At 51.8% G+C, this 19,656-nt stretch overlaps 1 protein-coding gene across 1 annotated transcript in view; it reads left to right on the top strand.

Moving 5' to 3' along the window:
• Positions 1–4,167: 4,167 nt before the first annotated feature.
• E2F3 (E2F transcription factor 3) overlaps positions 4,168–19,656 on the top strand; it is a gene marked incomplete at its 5' end in the record, with an annotated part of 77,577 nt that continues 62,088 nt past the window's right edge. Inside the window, one exon of the mRNA XM_084228471.1 lies at positions 4,168–4,533. Coding sequence (XP_084084597.1) covers positions 4,168–4,533 — 366 coding nt within the window. The remainder of the gene's footprint in view (positions 4,534–19,656) is intronic.

Here is a 19,656-nt window from a genome sequence, read left to right as displayed (position 1 = left end):
AGACTGCTATAATAAATTACCACAAGCCAGGTAGCTGAAAACAATAGAAATTTATTCTACAAGGTGATAGTAGGGCTTTGCTTCCTCCAGAGGCTCTAGAGGGGGGGATTTTGTTTCTTGTCTCTGCCAGATTCCAGTGGCTGTCTGCATTCCTTGGCTTGCTCATTCCAACCTTTGCCTCTGTCTTCATGTGGGCTTTTCCTCTTTGTTGGGTGTCTCTAAGGACGCGGGTCATTGGATTTACTGCCTACCCAGACAATCCAGAAAGATCACATTTCAAGTTTCTTCATTACATCGTCAAAGACCCTTTTCCAAATAAGGCCACAATCACAGGTTCTGGAGATTAGGACAAAGAGCTGTATTTTGTGTGCCACCATTCAACCAACTTACGCAGGGCAATTCTGGAACAATTAATTGCCTTATGCCACTGTCAGAGCAAGGGAAAGTGGATAGTGATTGGTTCGAGTGCTAGAGAGAATTCTAGTGCCCATCTTCAAGCCAAGGTCAGGAGGGCGCTGACTTAGGAACCAGGCAGATATTTGTCACTAACGAAGGAGCGCGTAAGGGTGGGATGAGCAGCAGAGCTGACTTTATTACCCTGAACTTCTGAGTCAAAATTCTACAATCCCTGCTAACCAGGCTACTCTGGAACAAAGTGAAGTTGCCACAAGTAGACATCCGGGGGTGGTAGGAAGTTTAGAGGTTAAAACTACAAAAAACTGCAAAACACAGTCACACAGGGAAGCACAATCACCAATAGTTACCACTTATTGAGCGCCTACTACATGCCTGCACTTCACATTTATTATTGCCTCTTTTCATCATAACCTTGCACGACAGGTATTACAAGGTTTCCCATCCGGGAAAATGGGCTTTTAAATATTAACATTATATAGCTAGGAAGTGGCAGAGTTGATCTGGTTTCAACCCAGATTACTCTGACTCCAAAGCCTATTGTCTTTCTGTTAAAACATGCTGCCTCTCCTCAAATTTTAGCATTTTATCTTCCAAAATCTCCTCCTCTTCTCTCTTTGGAACTTTCCCTCCACCTCCTTATTCTGAGATTCATTAGACCTTGTCTAGTCAACGTCAGAATGATAAAACATTTGTTTCTCTACCAAATACCCGATGCTAAAAATATGTAATTTGGCTATGGTAGAAATGATAAATATTGCAAAGTTTTCTAAAACAGAATCACAGGTGTGGATCCAGATTGTGAATACTTGCTCCTTGCGGCTGTGCTGTGTTCATCTTATTCTAATCACTCAAACAGGGAGCTTTAGCAGACATTTTGTGCCCAGACCCAAGTTCTTGGCTCATCTCTAATTAAGATGCAAGTCTGCAATGACTATGTGTGTTGCATCTCCCTTCCCCCACAACCCTCCCTGCCATGCATGCTGCCAGTGAGGTTCTACAGGTGGTGATAGACAAGAAATTACGGTACTAGTTTCTACCATATTGATTCACAACAGGGACCAAGATCAAGGAAGCTGCTAATACGGTATGCCTCTAACCCAGCCAGGAACTGACATCTTTTGAGTACCACCTAATCTGCCCTAATGATAGAGTTCTATTATAGAGCTTCAATAAATGTTTGGGAACCAGGTCATGGAGCCTTAACTAGCTTCAATGCAAAATCGAAATATTTCTGAGCCTGGTGTAAGGTTTAACAGTACTTTTAGCTCACCCTGTGTCACACAAGGTAACATGGCTGAATCTGACCTTTCCTAGTATTGACTATACAAGTTTTTGGAAATGATTACTACATTGGGCCTGATATTAAATATTAATAACATTTTCCAAAAGGACTTGAGGTATAGTAATCCTCACCACGCACTAAGCACTGGTCCAGCAGTTATTTTATTTTTTCAAAGATTTATTTATTTATGCATACAAGAGCTGAGGTACAGGCCAGAGATGGGGGTGTGTGAGAGAATTCACCAGAGACAGAGTGGAGAGCAGAACAGGCAGACAGACCAAAGACACTGCTGAGGGGAGCAGCAGGCGAGACAGGAGAGGTCTGCTTCGCCATGTGGGTTGCTCCCTGGTCGGCCAGGGATGGAACTTGTGCTGCAGAGGCTGCAGATTGCTTCATAGTGTGGTGCTTAATCCCTTGTGTCCCCAGGGAGGCCCCTCCAGCAGTTATTCTGTACAATTCTCTGCGACTGGAGCTGCAAATGATAGCACCAAACACACACACACATATTTCCCCACATTCTTGGTGGCGGGACCCTTTTCCTGCTGTCTCTCTTGGGAGCAATCATCAGTTCTGAGGACCCAAAAACAGTTGCACCAATACAGATGTCAGTTTGACAGTAATTTAGTAATATATTTTTCTTTTTTTTTTTTAAAGATTTATTTATTTATGCATACAAGAGCTGGGCACAGGCCAGAGATGGGGGAGAGGGGGTGTTAGAGGATTCACCAGAGACAGAGTGGGGAACAGAACAGGGAGATCCACTGAAATACACTGCTGAGGGGAGCAGAGGGTGAGTCAGGAGAGGTCTGCTACGCCATGTGGGTAGCTCCCTGGCCGGCCAGGGATCGAACTCGTGCTGCAGGGCTTTGGATTGCTTCACAGTGCGGTGCTTACCCCCTTGCACCACCAGGGAGGCCCCTAGTAATATATCTTTCTTGACCATTTCTTGTCACCATGCACACACACACAAACACACACACACACAATTTTAAAAATATTTTAGTAGTTTTGAGTCGTTGTGTTTGCTTTGAGCCTGAAAACTTGCTAGGAAACTGAAACTGCCAAGTGCTGGTGCTCGGGCGAGCAGCTTTGCTGGGGAGTTGGGAGCAATACGTCATGGTGGGAAGTGTGTGCTTCTTCGGATTACAGCTTGGCGGATTAGGAACCCCAGCTCAGACGTAGGTTGGCCCTGATTAACTGGCCTGGGTGCCTGTGGGCCAGGGCGGGTGGGGGTGTCTGCTGAACTCCAACGACCACTCGTGGCTCATTTCCCTGGAGATTTCCCTGGAGAGGACAGCAACAGTGCATTTTTGCATGCAACCCGGCGCAGGCGAATACTGAAGCTACCAGGAAAGATCTGGAATGTGCACTAAATGGTGCCCGCAATCACGTCAGTGGAGCTTTCTGCCCCCACGATCCCGTCTGCCCACATGCTTCTGTCTATCAGCCTGGGCCTCGGGCTCAGCCCTCGCCGCCGCATTGGCTGGATTTCGGGGGGGGGGGGTCGGGTGGGGGAGACCCACGATTTAAAGAGCTCAGTTTGCACCTGCCAGGCATCGCCTGCACGGTCCAACCTGCCTTTGCAACGTATCTGGGAGAATCCCCCGCTGCACTTCATCTGCTCCAGCGCCTGGCCAAAGCAAAACGAGTTCTCCGAGTGTCCCCGTGGTCACCTTGACAATTTGCAAAAGCGAAACTTGCGCTGCAGACTGAGCCTGCGGGGCGCCTAGTCCCTGCCCAGGTCAGCAGCGCCCGCCCGGCTGGGGGGCGGGGACGTGGGCGGAGCCGGGACGAGGCGTGGCCTTCCGTGGGAGCGAAGCACGGACCCGGCCCGCCCCCTCAACCCCCCAGCCAATCGGCGGCCTATGCAAATAGCGACCCTGTCGCCCGGGTAACCGTGATGCCCGGCAGCCAATAGCAACCAGCAAGTCGCGGCCCCGTTGCACGATTGGAACCGAAGGCAGGGGAGAGCGGCCCAATGGGCTGCGGGAACGGGCCTCGGCGGGTTGCGGGGCGGGGCTATGCAAATATGGTTTGAAAAGCCGGCGGGAAATCCGAGTTTCGCGGGAGGACCTTGGCGCGTAAACCGTATCCCTTCATTCATTGTCAGCGGCAGCTTCCTGGAGCCATTTTTCAGCTGCCGGCCGCAGCACCCGGGCTGCCGCCGCCGCTCCGCAATCCGTTGCATCGGCCGCCCCCGACGCCTCCATCCCCCCTCGGGGCCCGATATCCGTGCGGCCGGGACCCTCCTCTCTCCAGAGCCCCGATTATTTTTGGGCCCCGGGGCCCGGGCGCTGCGGAAAAATAAAAAGAACCGAGAGAGAGAGAGAGAGAGAGAGAAGGGGCTCGGAGGCGCCGGGCGGGGAGGCCGGCGCGAGGAGAGACTTGGAAACTCCGGCTGCACATAATAAAGCGCTTGAAAGCAAAACGTGCACACACGCTCCCCACCGCGCGCGCCGCCGCGAGCCATGCGACGGGGGATCCGGCCCGCCCCGGAGCAGCACCCGCTGACCGCCGGGGGCGGGCAGGGGGCGGCCGCCGTCGCCGTCGCCGCCGCAGCCTCCATGGACAAAAGGGCGCTGCTGGCCAGCCCCGGCCTCCCCGCCGCCGGCCCCGGCGCGTTCCTCCAGCTCCTGCGCGCGGGCCCGGCCGCCGGCGCCGGCTGCTCCTCCTCCGCCCTGCGGAGCGGCGCGCCGGCCGCCGGCCCCCTCCTCCCCAGTGTCCCCGGCGCGGAGCCGGCCGCCGGCAGCCTGCTCGACTCCACGCCGCACGGACCCTCCAGCCGAGCCGCGCTGCTGCAGCCCCCGGCGCCCGGCCGCGAGGGCGGCCCTCCGGTAATGCCCGTTCCGCGGCGGCCGCCCCCCCTCAGGCGCGCCCGGGGAGGGGGGCTGGCGCGCGCCCCCTCAGGCGCTCCCCGGGAGGCTGGGGGGAGCCCCCGGGGCGCGGCGGCCGCCCCTCCTCAGGCGCTCCCCGGGAGGGTTGGGGACCCCCGAACCCCCGGGGCGCGGCGGCTGCCCCGCCTCAGGCGCCCCCCGGGGAGGGAGGCTGGCGGGCGCCCCCCGGGGTCGGCGGTTGCCCGCCTCTGACGCTCCCTGGGAGGCTTGGGGGGCCCCCGGGGCTCGGTGGCTGCCCCTCCTCAGGCGCTCCCTGGGAGGCTTGGGGGGCCCCCTGGAGCCCCCGAGGATCGGCGGGTGCCCCTCCTCAGGCGCTCCCTGCGAGGCTTGGGGGGTCCTCCGGCGCCCCCGTGGCTGCCCCTCCTCAGACGCTCCCTGGGAGGCTTGGGGGGCCCCCGGGGCTCGGCGGCTGCCCCTCCTCAGGCGCTCCCTGGGAGGCTTGGGGGGCCCCCGGGGCTCGGCGGCTGCCCCTCCTCAGGCGCTCCCTGGGAGGCTTGGGGGGTCCTCCGGGGCTGCCCGTCCTCAGGCGCTCCCTGTGAGGATGTTGGGGTCCCCCCGGCACCCGGCGGCCGCCCCTCCTCAGACGCTCCCCGCGAGGGAGGCTGGCGGGGCGCCCCCGGGGGCCGGGGTGCTCGGCGGGGCCGCGGGGCGCGCGTCGGCGCTCACCCCCTCGCACGCTCCGAAACTTTTCGCGGCCCCCCTTCTTTTCCTGCACTTTCCCTACCCCCACGCTCCCTCCCCTCCAACTCGAAGCTTCCTCTTTCTCGGGCGTAGGAAGGGGTCACGCCCCGGATGGAGAAGGGGTGGGGGAGGGCGGGGAGAGCCGGGGAGGGGGGGACCCTCGGGGGTGGCCCCCCGGGTCCTGTTGGGGTGCTCGGCCTCCGCGGCGGGCTGCGGCCGGGGGTCCCCCAGGCGTGCGCGGCGCGCAGGGGCTCGGGCGGGCTCGGGCGGCGCTTGCCACAGTCGGGGCGCTGCGAGCCCGGCAACAAAGGGGCGCGGGGCGGCGGAGGGGCGCCGGGGGTGCAGCTGCGCGCGGGCCGGGGCGGGGGCGCGCAGGGGCGCGCGGGGGGCGCACCCCGCGGGGGGCCGCGGCGTGGCCCGAGCGCCCGGGCCTGCCCCGCCGCGCCCCGGGCCTGCCCTTGACCCGCCTCTCCCCGGGCCCCCCTTCCCCGCCCTGCCCCCCGCCCCCCGCGACGGCGGAGGGCGGGGGCTCGCGCCCGTCCCGCCGCCCGGGCTGTCCCTCTCCCCGGGACCCGCCGTGACGTCTCGCACACGTGCGCGGAGGACGCGCCTGTGACTGGGGACGAGGCGGCGGGAGGGGGCGCTGGCGGGGAGCGGGGGGCACCCACTTCCTCCTGCTGCCGGCTCCCTGGCCTGGGACGGTCCGGCGCCCGCGCTGCGCCCCGGCTCGGCCGCCTCCCGCCGCGCCCGACCCCGGCCCCCGCCCGCCCGCGCCCGCGCCCGCGCCGGCGCCGCCGGTCTGCTCGGCCCTCGGCCCCCCGCCGCCGGCCCCCCACGTCTCCCCGGAGCCGGGCGGGTTTCGGAAATGCCCTTACAGCAGCAGGTTAGTGGCCGCGCGGCTGGGGGGGCCGGGGCGCCGCCGGGGGCGCGGGGTTCGGGGGGCCGGGGCCGGAGGGGAGGCGGTCGCGCGGGGCTTCGGAGTGGGAACGGGGGGTTGGGTGCGCGAGGGAAATGAGTAAGCAAGAAAAATCCAAGTAAGTAAATGCCCCGGCCTCCGGGGCTGGGAACCCCGGGCCCCCCGAGTGTCTGCCCCGGGGGTGGGGGTGGTGTTTACGTGCCTTTTTTTGGAGGGGGCCCGGTGGATGGGCGAGGGAAAACCGGAGGGGGGCTCCGCGCCCAGGGCCGAGTTGAGCTGTTTTCTGTCTGCCTCTCCTTGTGCTGGAGGGGGAGGGGGCGGGTCAGAGGGGAGCGTGTCTGTGGGGTGCCCAGGCCCCCCGCCACCCCCTCTCTTTGTCCCTGGAATTTATAAAGCGCCTCGGAGCGAGGATCGAGGTCAGTGTGCGGCTTCTCTTTTTGTTGGGAGTAGAAAGAAGTGTGGCCCGCAGGTCCTCCCCGCTGCTCCTCCTCGCGCCTCCTCCATTCCCTGCCTCCTCCATGCCTCCTGCCTGCACCCGCGTGGTGAGGCTCGGCCCCCCACGAGGCCAGCGGCCGGCCAGCCCCGGGGCAGCGTTTGGGGGAGACTCTCAGCGGGTGACCTCACCTTGTCTCGGGCGCCACATGGGTTTCTCTTTTGGAGAATCCAGGTTTTTTGCAGGGGGCCTTGGAGACAGTCAGCTCGGAGGCGGCAGCACTTTGAGAAAAAAGGAGAGGGGTTTGGGGGGACAGGAGATTTTGGAGGACCTTACCTGTGCCCAGCTTCTCCCCCCACCGCTCGATCTGCCAGCCCCGGAGACACGCGCTGGGAAGGTGGCCCGGAGTCTCCAAGCTGCTCCAGGCTTTAGTGACCAGGGGCTGCCAGCAGGGGGGAAACTGTGCGGTCCTTCCCCGCCAGGATGCAGTGGGCTGCCGTCTGAGTGGCAGAATATTCTGTGCTTTCATTATCATTAACTGCTCCTACCGACCTGACCGAAGCAGGCTTGCACATATTTGAAGCTTAGCTGCCCCCTGCACCGTTCTCTGCTGTATCTGCAACCCAATCTGGAACTACCCGCTCTTGACATACTTCTTGGACCCGGTTCAGATTTATGGGAGGGAAGTTTTGGTAATGGGAAATTGTGAGACCACCAGATTGCTTCCCTTTTTTTGAACCTCCGCCAGCTTGTGGGGCCAGCTTGTGGGGCCAGGTCTCCAAAACCGTCTAGCCAAGTTTATGTGCAGTTCATTGTATTGAGGTATTTTAAGTCTAAAAACAATGACCCTCGCTACCTTCCAAGTTATTTCAAAATTTGAACCTCCTTCCCATGAGGTTATTATGCCACCGTCATGGACACTGAATGTAGAGTTTGATTTATTTTTCTTTATCAGGATGTTGTTAAAGTTCCTTAACAGGCTTAAATTTTTTGTGGATATTTTCTCCTGAAGCAGGAGCCAGAGGATGTGGGGCATAGCTCAGTGATGGGCAGAGCAAGAGTCAAGCTAAGGAGACCATTTAAACACGGTCTGAGAAGAGGTTTGAGAACTTGAGTTCAGCCAGAGCTGCAGGCCTCCCTGGCTCCTATTCTAGTTCTGTCTCAAGAACATCTAAGACCTTACCCAGGAGCATATTCTTCACTTTTTTTTTTTTAAATGGGAGAGAGTTATGTATATGAGTGACACCTTGCTAGCTGTGCTGCTGCTATCATTTACAGATTCTGTGGCCTCAGACAAATAACTTCATCCCTCAAGACAGTTCCCCTTTCTGTAAGAGAGAGGCAATAACACTGCTCACTAGAAGGTTCTTTATAAGGGTCAAATATGAGAATGCATGTATACCAGCATAGTGCCCAGCCAATAAAGGGATTCAGAAATGTGTTGTTTTGTTTTTTTTTAAGTAAATTAGAGAAACAGTATAAGACCCGGAGGTGCACACTGTCACCTTGTTTATATATATGAGTAAAATGGTTGAAAGTTTTGGAAAGTGAAATGCAACTAAACATTGGTACCTAATTAATTAATTTGGTTTTTCAAATCTCCAAAACATGGCCATCCTGGCGATGTTATAAACTGGGGGCAGGGGATGCCAGGCCTATATAGATGGCGGTGGTGAGCTGCCTGAGAGGGGCTTATGCCTTGAGTTGTGATAACTTTATTGTCAACTTATCCTCACTTTTTTGTCTTGAGTTCCCCTCCATGGGCCTACCAACTTTGGGATACGGTCTAGGCTTGTTGACCTTTGTAGAACAGAACGCTGATTCGTCACCAAGTCAGACAGGTGCACCAGACATTGACTTCTAGGTGGGGAACGGCTGGAAATGAAAGAGTGCTAGAGAAACCAGGGTTCAGAAGTGCTGTTTTCTGGGGTCAAAAGGGCTCATCATGTTCTGCCTCTTTGGAAAAGAAGCTGAAATGATTTCATTCTCCATCTAGAATCCTTGGGATCCATTAATGCAGGAGACAATGGCCTGTCACATCCGATTTAACTTAATCCAGTCACAGCAACCCACTGATTATACTTTGGGAAGGAACTCACGATGCTTGAAATTTCCACGTAAGACTGGAGAAGCCATAGATGCTGTGGTTGGGTCTCTTTTTATTTTTTCCCCCCTCTGCGCAAGTATAAAGAGAAATGTCGGGTCCCTGTGGTTCAGTCCTCAATAATCTTGCTTCTGCTGAGATACATGCTTAGTGCCAACTTGAAGCTAGGAGAGAATTTTTAGTCCCTACATATCCCAAAATGGAAGTTTTAATCTAATGCAGTGCCCAGACTCGGGCAGTACAAATAGCTCCACTATAATCAGAACCAAGGGCGCCATTCTAATCAACCTCTGAAACAAAGCACCCTTAAATGTGGCCCGATGAGCTAAGGAACCCAAGCTTGAGAACAGGAAGGGAGTTTTTTTGTTTCTTTATAAATCGTCACCTTGTGTAATACTTGGAAGAGTAGATTCTGAGATTAATGTGCTGTATAAAGCTAACTTGAAAACAGAAAATAATACTCTAAGCTTAGACATGAATAAATAACAGCACCTGGACATTGAAAGACTGGAAGAAAGTTGCTTTGCTTCTCAATGCTCAGAGAGAAAGCGGTCCCTTTTCTTTTAACTCTTCCATCTTTTACTGCCATTCCAAGGACATGCTGGTAGAGTGGTGAGCAAAGCTGCCTTCCAGAGCTCTGCTATCCACACCTTTAGCCCCTTTCCGAAGGACTTGGGCCCATTTGGCAAAGCTTCACTTATTCACAGTTAACTTTCTGGCTGGTTTTCTAAGTAACACGATTTACAAATAATCCATTTGTGTATCCAGTTTATATTCGCTTTCCCAAGCTCACCAAGTCCCAACCTGCTTTCTAACATTTTTCATGTGGATGAGTGCAAATCAGCCTGTGCTCATCGAATCAAGTCCCTCCTAGTCCCCCAGGAAACAGCCCCACATCATGCAAGACCAAGAAGATGGACTTCAATTCTTACCACATTCTCTGCTTCATCTTGGTTTCTAAAGGGGAACTTTCCTGAATTCTTTGAGGTACTAGGCATGTAGTTTAATGCATATTTTCATGCTTGTTAGCAGCTTAAAATAGGGTTTTGGAGACTGTATTTACTGTTACTGAAAAGCATTTTTTCCCTGCTAATCGTTTTTCATGGGACTAAGGGCCGATAACTGGGAAAGTGGTAAATAGAGGAAACCACTAACGTATCGCCTTCCTCCTACTCTGATGCTCACTTTGGCTTCAAAGAATGACTTGGAAAATGTATGTTCAAAAAGAAAAGCTGTACAACAGAAGGTACAAAATAACTGAGTTGGGAACCGGAAACTTACAGGGTGGGAGCAGGGATTAATATAGAGGGATAATTCATGTTGCTTTTGCTTCAATAATGAGAAAATTGGGTACTTTCTGCTCACACTTTTGCTTCACGTGTGCTCCCCGGGCAATAGGATTTTAGAACACAAAGAATTGTGTAAGTTATAAGAATGCATCCATTGACCCTCAATCGTTGATGGGGTTCAGCCTTTTGGCCATGGCCTTTCTTAGAAGGAGAGGTGATCGGGCCACTGGTTGGTATTGCAAAACCCATGCGCTTGACTGACCCAAACTGAACCTGTTCAGCTTTGTAAACCAAGGCCCACGTCCTTGTTAGCAGGAAGTCGGTAGTAGTGAGAACTGACAGCTGATGGAAAACGGCATGGGTTAAAAAAAATAATTGATTTTAGTCTACTTTCGACTGCTGTAACCCTACTGTCTGGGGCCATTCGTAGTGTGCAGGCAACATCCTTAAAACTTGACAGTAAGTTATTGTATTGACTGAGTATTGACTAAGAACAATAGTTGAGGTTAGCATAGACGGTAATCGATGTTTACTGTGCGCTTCGCATCATGACATTTGACAGCTGTCCAGCAAGAGAGTCATCTGCTGACCCGATCCTCTTCATTTTGCCAGTGAGGAAATTAAGACCAGGCAGTCAAATTACTTGCCCGAGTTCACAAGCTAACTAGTGACAAAGCCAGAGGCGCAAGTAGAGATTGGATTTCTAAGAAGCCTCATTCACCAAGAGAACATCTGTCTCATGCACCCCATAGGGGCTGTGTAGGGTGCATTTTAGGTTGCCTTCGGGAGTGTTTACATTCTCTGCAGATGTGCGCAGGCAGCAGTATCCTTTGAACGGTTGGTATTCACAGAACAACTCATCGTGAACAACTCTCGGAGACAGAAAATAAGTGGAACTGCTTTAGATGTCAAAGGAGATGATGGACTCTTCCAAAAACGTGGTAGTATTTTAAAGCTTTGCTATTGCAAATCGGATTGTCACATTTCTGGGGTGCAAAGAAATTAACCGTATCCTTCGCAAAGAATAGGACCAGAAAGGATTTCGTGAGCTTTCTTCCAGAGAGAGCCGGTGGAGCTCCAGTATTGGAGGTTTTGTCCTCTCCACAGATCCCCGGCAACACTAGACCAGGTGCTGCTTCCTCTGTGCTTAACTCCAGGGAGATGGTTGGTTTAGCCAAGCAAACTGATCAGTTAACTCTTTCAGAGGAAGTGATCATCCCCCTACAAACCAGAACCAATTTACTTAAAATGTCTTCTTTTACTTGTGGAACTGAGAAAGCTTAAAAATAGAATCACTTCTAGCCCTGAAGCCTAAAAGTGAAACATAATCCAATGTGGCCGTATTGGCTGTCGTTCATCAACTCCTTAGGGGCAGGGCTAGATGGCTGGTCTAGAATCCACCAACCAGAAAGATGCCATTTGGAAATATAGCTTTATAGCCAGTGAGCGGCGAGTAGCCATGGATGATGCTGGTTTCCCCCAGGAGATTTTTTTTTTTTTTTTTTTTGGGTTGGATAGTGTCTATCTTTAAAGGAGTAGATTTGATAAATGCCCTGATTCTTCCAGCCCACACTTGCCTGTTCTTCTAAGCTCCTCCAACATGCTCTTGACTGACTGCTCAAAGGGCTTCTCCAAATTCCAGTTTTCATCAACCAGAATGGGTGACTCTGGACTTAGGCTCATGGGAAGTAAACTTGCAGCCTGCAGTTTTCGCTTCTCCTTTGTCCTATTCTCACTGAATCCTTGGGACTCAAGCTATCTGGGACCTGAGCAGCAGCTCTGAGGACTCACTCTGTCCCTTTTCAGACAGCCCATATAAGGGAGGAGGAGACTTGAGTACATAACTTGCACCCCCAAATCCTGGCGCCAGGGTACCTGGGTTCTTACTCTGCTACCGCTTATTAGCTTTGTGACTTTGGGTAAATCGCTTAATCTCTTGTCTTAATTTCCTCGCCTGTAAAATGGGAAAATAGTTGTACCTACTTTATGGGTTTAGGAAAATTAAATGAGTTCATGTTTGTAAAGTGGTGAGACCAGTGCCTGACGTGAGCAGGACCATATGAATAGCAAACAGATGGCCCTTCCCTTGCTCAGCCAGCCTAGGGCTGTCCCTTTGTGGCTTATTTTCATAACTAGCCCTGCTGTCCGTTCAAACCCAAGTACACCTCTGGAAATGGTGATGGGGGGATGGACCATGGTAGGTTTTCTTCTGACGTAGTCTTTAGGGTCTTTGTGTCTCTTCATAGGCTGTCCATTGACTGGGGAGAAGGAGCAGAAGCATAGTGTCAGGATTAAAATCTTTCTTTCTGATTAAATATGTTAATACAGTTGTACTGTGAATGAATTGCACTATTAATGATTTCACTTCTTCATAGTAAATATGGCTGAAGACTGAATGGCAAAAAGCAGGGTGTCTGGCGATGCCTGGGCCCTGGCTAACTTGGAGGCCTCATCCCAGGGGGCGAGGAAGGCAGAAGCTGCCTCTAGACCTCCTGTTCCTCTTCTCATTTCACCCCTTAGTATTTGTTGTGTCGGTTTTCACCCTCGCCCCTCACCTCTCCCTCTGCTTGGCTTTTAGGATACCAGAATTGCAGCCTTCACTGACTGCTTCTGTGACTTATCAAATTAATTACAACCTTTTCCCTAGCATTTGAGGTATGGTGAAATCTTGCCTTTCCCGTTTTGCTTCCTATTCCTCCCAACTAGGATGCTGGCATGGCGCAGGGTTTAAGGTGGGGGCAAGTTTGCCTCCAGTGGGCACCTGTACAGAGCCTTGCCTCATTCCCTGGGGACTCAGGCACCCACCCTGCCCTGAGGGTACTGCTGCTTTCCAGGGGCACCTCCGTCAGCCTTGCAGCCTCATCTTCGGTGTTCTCTGCGTCAATCCTCCGCCAAACCTGTCGGTGCTGAGAAATCAGTCTGGTTTTTTTTTTTCATGGTATAGTCCCTGCAACACCTTATATATTTGCACTCAAGTATTTGATTAGAGGCATTTTTATTAGACACCTACGGTATGCTTGGCACCCCAGTTGTCCTGTTGGGGATGCAAAAGAAGTATGAGGTGTGATCCACCCACTCTTTGAGTTTACAGTCTGTTTGGGGAGGCAGGCTTTAAACACAGGTTGATTCGCAAGCAAGACTAAACAGGAGTCAGGAGCAAAACAAGACTCATCTAGTCCTTGGTTGGACGTGTCCAGAGGAAGTGCCGGCTGAGCCGTGAGAAAGGAGGCCCATGACTGCCCTGGTCACCAGTCTTGGGAGCACAGTGGGGTGCACACTGGAACCCTTTGGGCGCTTTTGAAAAATACCCCTAATGCCTGCGCCCCACCCAGAGTAATTAGAAACTCAGGTATGGAGTCCAGACTTGGGTATTAAAAGTGTCCCGGGTCACTTTAATGAGAATCGCAGGGCTAGGTGCAGGGGGCAGCCTGGGACAGCAGACTGGTGACGAAACATAAGGCAGAAGTAGGGGGGGTTAAAAAGAGGTTAGCACAAGGAGAGACCAGTTGGACTGAAGTCTGTAGGGGAGTAGTAGGACCTCACATTGGATTTTGTTGCTAAATGTGGTCTAGGATAGAGAGCCCCTTCCTGTAAGCACTGGCAGGGAGTTTACGGGAGTGGGGTTGGGAGCATAGATAGGTGTAATAAGTGGTGGAGGGGATTAGGCTTGAACGAAAGAGAAATGCCCTATCCAAAGAGGGCATGGGACCCTCCGCAGGTGCTGGCTGCCAGAGGGGAAAGCAGGCCCCGTGTGTGCCCGGTCTTCAACCTCCTGAAAATGCCAGGAATCTACCAGTTTTCAAATGTTGGCACAATTAAAAAGGAAAATGTGCAGGCCAAACAAAATAGGTCTCTAGGCCAGATTTGGCTTAAGGGCTGCCACTCAACAGTCTCTGGTCTGTGGAATAATAATAGCTAATGTTTATCGAGTGCCCGTGTGTATGGAGGGCACTAAACTAAGTGCTTTACACACATTAGCACATTATCCACATAACAGCCTATGAAGTGGTGTTATTATCATGTTTGATCCACACAGGAAGAAGTAAGAGAGTGAAGGGTTAAGGAGTTGGCTCTGGCCCCACTAATGAGTGGGACAACTAAAATTGAACCAGAGAGTTCAGCTCCAAACCCTCAGCTTCTTTCTGGTTTTTATCCTCTATGGCCTCTGGCATTGCATTAATTATTGTTGTGGGGACCCAAAGTACCTACCAAAAAGAAACAATGTTTTTTTCCCCAGTTTACCTGAGAACAATTATTACCTGTAGCATCTATTCCAGTTGGGAGATCCCAAGGCTCCACTTCTCCCCTCCTTAAAGAGAAAAGCACCAAGATGTTCTGATCTTCTGGAACATTTGGGAAACTGTTATAGGTGGATGAACATGAGCAAAGAAAGGTTCTTATAACTGGAATGCCCTGGCAAAAGTAGGCTCCGCCCCTCGCCCCCCAACCCGCCTCAATCAGTGCATATTCTGTTTGTCTTAAACCTTAAGCAGCTGAAGAGGAAAGCCCTGTGCACGCCAGGGGCCTGAGGCAGGTGCCTTGGTACTCCAATCTTACCCTTGTGGTACCAACTTCCGGATTTCCAGGTCACTGTCAAGGCAAACCATCTGAGTGGGTTACCCAAAATCCAAAGGAGATGAAGCAAGAATGGGCTCCCAAGGGGTTCAGGTCAGGAGGTCAAAGTGAGCACTCTGCTCAGTGCCAGGGACTCGAAGGCCAGAGCAAGAGCTGAACACCCACCCTTGAAGGGGTTATTTTACCTTGTAGCTGGAAGGCTTTTCCTTTCTGTTGGGTCTGGGCAGGTAAGCCTGCCTGGGACAGGTAGCCAAGTGGACAGAAAGCCAGAAATTTCCCTGGGGAAGAACCGGGGCACAGCATTTACGAGTATGGGTCCTCTGAAGTTGACAGTAATGATAGTGTGAAAGACAGGAAGGAAGTGAGCGACCCATGAGGAAGAGAAAGGCTTTTTGACTCCACAATATTTAACTCCCAGGACTGAAGGAATGGATGAGACTGAAGTTTTCCCCTATTGGGGTGTGCGCTGTGCTGGTTGTGGGACAGAGGGCAGTCCAACTGCGGCCGGGCACTGGAAATGTGGCTTTGGCAGAGAGGTCATGATGGAAGTCTTGATGAATGATTGTAAACCAAGAGCTGGCCTCCCTAGCTTAAAAAAAAAAAAAAAAAAATTAACGTGCCAAGAAAACCTTACATCGTTTTCGCTTTTCCCTATGTAATATGCAAACGAGACAGATTCATCAGGTTAGTTTTGGGGGAACAGTACTGTCGGGGCTCCCAGAGACCAGCCATCAGATGGTGTTTATTATGTGCTTTTCCAGGTCTGGGTCTGGCTCCTGGCTGTTCTGAGAAAACCCACAGTTTGCAGCCTCTCAAAAGAGCCAGCTGGAGATGGCTGTGCATAAGGAAAGGTCAAGTAATTATGTCTTGAGCTAAGATGGCTCTTTTGACCATTATATCCTACGCTCTCTGATTTTGCTATTTGGGAGGGGAAAATCCTGAATTTATTTTCTAAAGCTCTAAAGTATTGAAGTTTAAGAAAGCCTTTGAATACTCTGGAAGAGTCATGTAAATTCTAAGTGTCTTTATAATTGACTTTTAAACATGTAACTGGTGTTTAGAGCCTATTGGCAGCACACGGAATTGGCCAGTTTGTGACAGTCATACTAATAATGTGATAAGGTTTTCAGCCTTTCATGTTGCTATTTTCCTTGTTGACAACCCACATACCCCAATTCTGGGGCTGGTCTTTATTTTATTTTTTTAATATTTATTTATTTATTTATTCAAGCACTGGGTACAGTCAGAAGCACGGGAAGATGAGAGAATTCACCAGAGCCAGAGAGGGGAACAGGACAGGTAGACTGACGAAATACACTGCTGAGGGGAGCAGCAGACGCGGCAGGAGAGGTCCGTGCGCCATGTGGGACCCTCGCTGGCAGCCGGGGATCGAACTGGCGCTGCAGAGGCTGCGGACAGCTTCACAGCCCAGTGCTCAACTGTTGCGCCACCAGGGGAGGCCCTGGGGCTGGTCTTTAGAGGGCTGGGTTTTCAACCACGGAGACTCATGAGTTGGTGGTTTGGTTCAGGAATACAGAACTTAAAAGACCTGACTCCAGAAACGTGCTCTGTCACATACCAGCATGTGACCTCTTACAAATCATCTGCGGTGTAGTTACCTGAAATAATGTTGTTGTCTCCCTCAGTGGTGCTTGGAAAAATTCAATGAGAAAGTGTTCATAGGAAACAATTTGTGCGTTCCTAACTTAGTGTCTCTCGCCTTCCTTGGTAGGAAGCCTCAAGTGTTGGTTGATTCTGAACTCACAGCATTTTTACTGCTTCAGCAAGAGCAGACTCGTGGCCATAAACTGAACACCCGTTTCTGCAGCATGCGTGTCCTGGGTGTTTCAGAGGGGACTGACACGCTCTCCTTGCCCTCAAAGAGTTCCTCAGGTGCTGGGAGAGACAGACCATGTTCTTCAACAACTAAGACAAGAGCAAAGACAGCAAGTGTAAGGAAACATTAATGATGTTTCTTAGGCCAACTGGAGGGGAAGGACAGAGAGGTTGAAACTGGAACAGGTTTCAGCACCAATGACATCTTGGCCGTGGGAATGCCCCATGCATTGGAGGGTGGTCAGCAGCCACCCTGACCTCCACTCATGGATGCCCTCAGCACCCTCCAGTTACAATGAAAACTGTCTTCTGACTTTGCCAAATGTCTGCTGGGGGCGACATCGACCCCCATCTCCTCACCCCTCGCCCTGGCTCACTGGTGAGCCATTGAATAAGCTCTTGAAGAATGGGCAGAAAGAGGGCCTCCCCTGGTGGCGCAGACGGTTAAGCGCCGCAATGTGAAGCTGTCTGCAGCCTCTTCAGTGCTGGTTCGATACTGGCTGGCCGGCGAGGGTCCCACATGGCGCGGCAGACCTCTCCTGTCTCGCTCGCTGCTCCCCTCAGCAGTGTATTTCGTCACTCTGCCTGTTCTGCTCCCCGCTCTGTCTCTGTCCCTGTCTTCTCTCACCCACCTGCGCATCTGGCCTGTACCCCAGTTCTTGTATAAATAAATAAATCGTTAAAAAAAAAAAAGAATGGGCAGGAACAGGAACATATATATGCTTTGTGTACAGCCTTCATTTCCATTTTAAAATATGGAATACATTTTCAAAGCAAAGGATTTCTCATAACTGGGTTTTAGCTTAGTGTGCCGAGCCCTGGAACCCCGGCGCTGTCATTCATAGCTCCCACCCTGGGTAGAGGGAACAGAAAACACAGTCTGTGGAGCCAGCGGGAGCCCCGCGTCTGTTTTATGATAGTCATAATATAGATTGGCCCAGCCGCTTTGCAACTTGGGAAAGGAAGGCTCAAAGTCCGCAGTTCAGGGAAGGTCAAGGAAGTTTTGCATTTATCATTTACTCAGCATTAAGAGAGACCTGGTCGGGATCAACTTCTCAACACAGTTCTTGGTCCCAGGTTCACCAGTTCACCTGTTAGTTGATCTCGAGCCTGTTTCCTCGCCTGGTAAATGAGGAGAATCAGGATTCCTGCTTGAGAGCGTGGTTGTGAAGACTGAATGCAGCAATATGTATGAAATGCTGGCCCCCATGCCTGTCTCAGGCTAAAGCACGCTGAAACGGCTGTTGGCATCACTGTCACTAAGTCACGCGTACCCCCTCAGGACAGCTCAAGTTAGAGCCGCTCCCTTTGCTGCTGGTGCTTCCCTGTCCACTTTGCTTGCTCATCCCATCTCCATGTGGCCACAGTGTCAGCCACAGATGTATTGGTGCCAGCCCCAGTTCTAGGCACTGGGAATACAGCAGGGCCAAGAAGGACAACATCTGCTTTTGTGTGGCTTGTGTCATTGCTGGTGAAGCTTTTGCCACATCATAAAGACCCTGCCTCCCAGCTTTGATGGTTTCTAGTCTGTTTGTCTCAGTGTAGGTTCCTCTGTGTGGTGCAGGACGTAGCTGCCATTGGGGCTACTAGCAGTGCAAGTTTTCCAGTCTTGCCCTAGAACTACAAGTTTGAGAGGCCCTGTTTGAGAAAAGATACCTCTTCAGCAGTGGACATGGGGGAAACTCAGGAGTGTGGTGCTGTCCAAACAGGTGCTGCTGACATACAGTAGTTGTGCCTTACCTGTGGGGGATGTGATCCAGGACCCCCGGTGGATGCCTAAAAGCAGAGAGGACTGAACCCTATATCCACGGTGATTTTTCCTACATACACCTACCTATGATAAATTTGGCACAGCAAGAGATGAACAGCAATCCAGAATAATTATAATACAGTACTGCGATGGATGTTATATGAGTGGGGTCTCTCCACCTCTCCAAATACCATATTATAGGTAATATTTTCAAACCACTATTCATTGCAGGTAACTGAAACCCCAGAAAGGGAAAACTCAGAAAAAGGGGGACTATGATAGTATAATTCTAATAAGAGCAGAGCTTGCAAAAGCAGCCCTAGGTGTAGACACAGCTCAAAACTGTCTGGGCCCGGGTCCCTTGAGATCAGAGGATCTGTGAGGGTCTTGAGTACCAGGGCACAGAACTCAGTTAACAAATTCTTTTTTTTTTTTTTTTTTAAAGATTTATTTATTTATTTATTTATACAAGCACTGGGTACAGTCAGAAACGCGGGAGGGAGAGAGAATCCACCAGAGCCAGAGCGGGGAGCAGAGCAGGCAGAAGGACCGAAGCACACTGCTGAGGGGAGCAGCGGGCGGCAGGAGAGGTCTGCGCGCCATGTGGGACCCTCCTCCGGTGGCCAGGGAGCAGCCGGGGATCGAACCAGCGCTGCAGAGGCTGCTGGCAGCTTCGCAACCCAGCGCTCAACCACTGTGCCACCGGGGAGGCCCAGTAACAAATTCTTAACCTTCCTGGCGTGCTTCCTCATCCCATGAACAAGGAAGCTGCTTCCCTCCCTATTCTCCAGAGACTTTTGACATGCTTGCTTGGCAATTATTTTCCTTTTAATTCCTTCTCTTTTAATCATCCTTTCATCTGGCACCATTAAAAATCTTTATATCTATGGCCAAATTGCCAGCCAGATGTACAAGGATTATCGGGAAATAAAGTTGCTCTCCTTATGTGTCTGGTAATATGGGTATTGAAAACTGTGGTGGGGAGTGAATGAGAGATGGTGGGGAGGCATCCAGCCTGGAGCAGAGCACAGTGGCCCCACTCCACAGCTGTCAGTGCAATTCCCATCCTGTCCTCAACCTTAGAAACTCCAACAAAGGTATGGAAAAGATAGCACCGTGCCTTGTGTGAAGAGCTGCCGACTACCCTCACTTTGAATATACTTTATACCCCAAAATCACAGAATTGGGATGTTTTCATTAAAACTTACATATGTAATTAAATTTAAAAAACTAAAATAGATATCACTTGATTTCCACCCCCCTCCAACCCCCTGCAGATGGATGGCAAAAACCCTGATGAGATTGGCAGGCCTTTTTCCGTACGATCCCAAACGCGGTGTGCTTACAAGTAACCTGTCCATTTAACAGCCATCTTCATTTTACAAACACCAGTTAATTACCACCAAATTAAAAGGCGTGCTTGGGATGCACGGATAGTTTTTTTTTTTTTTTTTTTTAAAGATTTATTTATTGGGCCTC

The sequence above is a fragment of the Talpa europaea genome, assembly GCF_964194135.1.
Source record: "Talpa europaea genome assembly, chromosome: 2".
In the NCBI taxonomy this organism is placed as follows: Eukaryota; Metazoa; Chordata; class Mammalia; order Eulipotyphla; family Talpidae; genus Talpa; species Talpa europaea.
This window is presented reverse-complemented; position numbering and strand designations above follow the sequence as displayed.